Source organism: Lottia gigantea (assembly GCF_000327385.1).
Source record: "Lottia gigantea unplaced genomic scaffold LOTGIsca_47, whole genome shotgun sequence".
Classification (NCBI taxonomy): Eukaryota; Metazoa; Mollusca; class Gastropoda; family Lottiidae; genus Lottia; species Lottia gigantea.
Genome location: NW_008709640.1, coordinates 1,623,009 through 1,629,008, shown reverse-complemented (window position 1 = coordinate 1,629,008; position 6,000 = coordinate 1,623,009). Strand labels below are relative to the sequence as shown.

General features: G+C 32.1%; 1 protein-coding gene across 1 annotated transcript; it reads right to left on the bottom strand.

Annotated features, from left to right (window-relative positions):
- Window positions 1-210: 210 nt before the first annotated feature.
- Window positions 211-558, bottom strand: LOTGIDRAFT_68544 (hypothetical protein; the record flags this gene model as incomplete). Its single annotated transcript, XM_009061234.1, has 1 exon — window positions 211-558. A coding segment is annotated over one exon (348 nt), but the record flags the coding sequence as incomplete, so codon positions are not given.
- Window positions 559-6,000: the final 5,442 nt, after the last annotated feature.

Below are 6,000 nucleotides of genomic sequence, written 5' to 3'. Positions count from 1 at the left end.
GTTGTATATCCTACTTTTCTGTATCTGGTTGGGATAATGAAGATCAGCACCCCCATGTTGTGTGCAGTGAGGTAAATTTTGCCAAGACAGTGACATTAACCTATTTTTTTCAATTTCAATCTGTTAAGGGATCTTTAACATGAGTGTAGGACATTTGCTCACCAGACATTTGCTCACCAGACATTTGCTCACCTGACAACTGCTCACCTGACAATTGCTCACCTGAAAATTGCTCATCTGACAATTGCTCACCTGACAATTGCTCATCTGACAATTGCTCATCTGATAATTGCTCACCTGACAATTTCTCATCTGATAATTGCTCTCCTGACAATTGCTCATCTGACAATTGGTCAGATGACAATTGGTCAGATGACAATTGCTCTCCAGACAATTGCTCACCAGACAATTGCTCTCCAGACAATTGCTCATCTGACAATTGCTCATCTGACAATTGCTCACCAGACAATTGCTCTCCAGACAATTGCTCATCTGACAATTGCTCATCTGACAATTGCTCACCAGACAATTGCTCTCCAGACAATTGCTCATCTGACAATTGGTCCCCTGACAATTGCTCAACTGACAATTGCTCACCAGAAATTAGCATCAATATTCAGGCACAATTTCTTTATTACAACGATTTGTGGCTTAAGAGGTCTTGGATATCTCAAACAAGAATAAATACTACAGGTGAAGCTTCTGCCATGTTATGTGTATACACCCAAATCAAAGGACCTTGTCAAGTGTTTGTTGTTGTCTGATCTAATATGTTAAAGAATGATAATATTGATAAAAAGACAGGAATTTAATCCGTCTGTCAATAAAGATTATCGTGTTGAAATCAAACGTGATAATATTTCATTGTTTACAACATTCTCCATTGAGCAGACGGACAAAAAAAACTTTCTTCTTTTTTTGTGATTGATGTTTATGTTGTTAACCTTTTCTCCTCGAAATCTGACAACGCATAATCCCAAAATCAACTGATAAAAGACCAAGTTTGTCAATAACATATCAAAATTATTTACTTTTGGATTAAGTAAAAATTTATTCTGTTGTTCTTTTTTATTTAGTTTGATCTGATTGAACATGATCTGAGTAATTCACTTGATAAAAACTTAGAGAACTAGTGTTAGTAGTCTAGATTGTCCAGATCCCTCACAGTGCAGACAGGAAGTTGGTGCAAAAAGGGACTTCCAGTCCTGATGATGCAATGAAAAAACCCAAATCCACTCATAAAAATCACACAGGGCTTTTTGACTTATTGTACTATTTGAGAGACAACTAGATGCATCTAGAGCCATCAGGGGTGTATCTAGAAAAGTCGTCTCTCTGAGACGAGGCCCAAGAAGTCTGAGGCTGTCAGAGGCCCCTATAAGCCTGTGGATTAAAGATGGACTGAGATGAATTTAAAGCATTTAGAGGTCTAAATTTGCAATTCAAAATAAGACCTTTTACAGGCTTGAGAGGGATGGGGGGCATGGCCAACCCCTAAATATGTCACTATGTGCTAGGCACCTTCACAATAGCAAGCAAGTATCTAACTCACTGAGCTAACATATCCTTTCGTATTTTGTTACATTTTCTATACTATAAAAATAACAAAGGCATTTAATTTTATTTCTATTTTAACAAGTCATATGAATATAAGTCACCCATTTCTTAATACAGAACATTAAATTCTCAACATTAATTACCTTGGATTTACAACTAAAACCCACTTGTGACATCTTTTTAGTTTAGTGTGGTCTGACATAACTAATCATAAAACTGTTACAATTCTGCACCACATTTTAATGCACTTAAAAAACTGTTTCTAAAATTATTAGTTAATTTCATATTTCTGCATTCCCAAAAAGTTATGGAAATTATGAACATATGTGGCTTAGCATTGAATATTTTAGCCTTTAACACTTTGAACACTGAGTGTAAATAACAAAATTCTTAGATTTAAAGGGATTGTGAAGAGGTTTTCTAAATTTTGTATGTGTATAGGGGACACAGATAGCATCAATTTGCACCATTAAAATTTTCAATCAGATGTCTGTGGTTCCTGCAATTCCAGTAAACTAAGCGTTTTATGACATAACTAATTGCGAAGGGCCTTATGTGATAAGCATATTTTGTGATTAGTGGCATCACCGAATACTTAGTTTTAGAGGAATTGCAGGAACCATGTGACAGATATCTGAAAATTGGAGTGGTGCAAATTGATGCTATCAGTGTCCCTGATACATATGAAGAAGTCAGAAAATCTCTTTACAATCTCTTTAAGTTTATAATATAAACATTAATTGATGACACATTAAGTGTTTGACAGAATGGCTGCTAGTGTAGAAAGGGTAAAAAGGATGGTAGAGAAGGATTCTTTAAAAAAAGTTCTGGTGTCAAAAAATGAAAATGAAATGAATGGAGTTTTACGTCCTACTTTTCAGCACCATCTGGTGTCAGAACCAGAAGAAAATATAATTGAGACCTTTTGCCTACCTTTTGCCTTATTGGTGCTACAATTTCTCATTTCCAGCAAAACATATTGATCAGTAAATAAGTTTTATAACCTCAATTGATTTAATCATCAACAAAATTCATGTTAGTCTTTGAAAGGGTAAAAAATGGAGATGATAGGCACAGATAATCTATTGACGATATTATAGCTAAGGATGACATGTGCCTTGACAAATTATCAAAATAAACCATGATTCACTATTCCAATTAAAAAACCGATGTCCATTGTTTTTATGATTGATTAATACTTGAATGACATTTACTTACCCTTTGTGGTGGACATATGACCAGGGATTCAAATCGTGTTTGAGTAGTCTATTGAACAATAAACCGACAACCCCAATACCTTCAGATTTTACAACCTGGTTTCCCCCTGTCAATGAAGCAGGTAATAAGGGCTGACATGGAAAAAGTGTCTAGTCGTTCGTATGGGACGATAAACCGAGGCCCCTTGTGCTACAGGCTGTGCACGTTAAAGATCCCTCGAAAGTTGGAAATAGAAAAGGAGCAGGCTATTGCCGCTGTCCTGGCAAAATTTCCCTCATTGCAATCTGCATGGCGTTGCCCGTCTTCATTAGACCACATGGTGCAGAAAAGTAGGACATAAAACTTCATTCATTTCATTTTCACTATACCAACATTTTCCACTGATCTGGTGGGATGCCAGTTAAGAGGTATTTCACTGTAGTTATAAATATTAATTTCTTTATCCGAAAGAAAATACGTAAAAAATGTCATATCAGCTCAAAGAAACAATATAGAATTCTTTATATAATTAGTAGCTTAAAAGAAAAACCTGTATACACCATAATAAATCATAACTTAGCTCATTATAGAAGTCAAACAGTGCCAGGCTTTCAATTTAGTCAAGTAGAAGAGGCAAAGATCACAATAACATCATCCATTTACTCTTAAATACCTGTAAATAACATCTGAACACTTCCAACTGCATGCTGCGGGCTAATCTCTTTTAGATGCTCTTCTTTAAAAAAAGTATGTTTGTCTGTTTTCAACTCTTGAAATCTAGACTGAAAAAACTTAAGTACTTGCAGTTGTTTCACGAAAATAAAATGAAGTTTTTACATCCAACTGTTACTACAACCTTATAGCTTGATATTTAACCGTTTTCTATCATTTATTTGCTTTGAATAGATCAGTCCTTTCAGGTTGTTCGACTCATCTGAACTGCTAAGGGAGCTTGCTCAGTAAATTGATTTTGTCTTTGCGTTTATTAAGATGCTTGCTAACCTGAAGGTCAAGTGTTCAGGCCTGGCTTAGGCCAGAATAATTATTTCGGGTTCTTCAACCCTGTTTCTCCTTGACTAAGAGAGGAGCTGAAGTGGAAAATGTGTCTAGTCATTCAAATGGGACAATAAACCAAGGCGCTTGTGCCAAAGATTGTGCACGTTAAAGTTGGAAATCCACAAAAGTAGGCAAATGTGGCTGTCCTAACAAAATTTCCCTTGTTGCACACTGCCTGGCATTAGCTCAATCAGGTGGAGAAATATAGGACATCAAACCTCCATTTCATTTCATTTCATTTGCCTTAAGTCAAATTACATTTGCATTTAGAACATGTTAATCATAGAACTATGCTTGAACCAACCAGCCATTGTGAATTTTGTGTAACAGAGTTAACAGAACTGAACTGAACATGTGATAAAAATTTCAAACACTTACAAAGATTAGATAAGCAAATTTCTTAAATACATTTAAAAAAGAAAATGGCAAGGAATTGTTATGTAATCTTATCTTGAGTGGTTACAACATGAAGAAATAAACTAATAGTATTTAATATGTATTACTTACAGTTCATTTAGTCAAATTATACAGGTGAACATCATTAGTACTATAATACTAGTATTTATTCACTTAATAGTATAATAATTAACATAATATGATAAATAACAAAATATTATAAATAACATAATATGATGAATAACAGAATACGATAAATAACATAATATTATAAAAAACATAATATGATGAATAACAGAATATGATAAGTAACAAAATATTATAAAAAAACATAATATGATGAATAACAGAATATGATAAATAACAAAATATTATAAAAAAACATAATATGATGAATAACAGAATATGATAAGTAACAAAATATTATAAAAAAAATAATATGATGAATAACAGAATATGATGTATAACATAATATGATATATAACATAATATGATAAAAAACAGAATATGATATATAACATAATATGATAAAAAACATAATATGATAAATAACAAAATATTATAAAAAACATAATATGATAAGTAACAGAATATGATAAAAAACATAATATGATAAAAAATGTAATATGATGAATAACATAATATTATAAAAAACATAATATGATGTATAACTGAATATGATAAATAACATAACATGATATGATGTTTAACATAACATGATATGATGATTAACATAATATGATATGATAAAAAACATAATATGAAAAATAGAATAATATGATGAATAACATAATAGTTCTGATGAATAACATAATGATTTTGATGAATAACATAATATGATATGATGATTATATGATAAATAATCAATTTGGAGTTTCAAAATCATGAATTTACACGCTTGGGAAAAATCACCCGACTTTTCACCAAATCTCCAGATATTTCTAGGTATTTCTCCAGATTTTAGTAATATTTTATACTTTTGAAGCTTTTGGTATTTGGTTTTTAATATTAAAAATGTTTGATCCCAGAATGAGATTAGAAAAGATTTTTTTTTTTTCGTAACAGGAAAAGAAGGATTATATTAAATATTTCACAACTTTGATATAAATTTTGGCGGAAACAAGATCAATGATACCCTTTTAAAGACAGATTGAAGTTTTCTTTTGTAAGATGATGACTTAAATACGCTATTGTTTGTGAAGAGAACGAACTGTTTGTAGATCTAGACCTCAAAAAACCCTGATCTTTGTTACAACGTTGAGAGAAAGCACATCATTGTCCTTTTCACTAAATACATTTTTGAACTGCAATTTTCTGCTGAACTCTTATTTGGTTGAAGCATGTATTTGAATTAAAGGGACAGGTGCGCTATTTATTTGAACAATCATACTTTAGTCTCAGAAACGGGAATTTTTGAGCTGAGCTAATCAGTAATAGTGTTCACAGCTCACGGTTGAAATTTGAGCCTTCAAATCCATGAGTGTCCAGAATTATCTGCGTTTACTGAATGTTAAAATGACGACTCATCCATTTAAAATACTCTGTGATATATAGAAAAGACATATATAGATATAATAAGTAAAATTCCTAGTTTGACATATTTTTGAAGGAATTTTCATACATTTCTTATACTTTGGAAGACTATTTACATAAATTCAAGACTTAAATCAACCCCCCTAAAATGGCGCATCTGTCCCTTTAATACTGAAATGAATTGGTATTCTGTTCTTTTTATTGATTTGTGTATTTAGGATCTTCACTTAACACTTTGTCTACACCAGTAAAAACATTAAA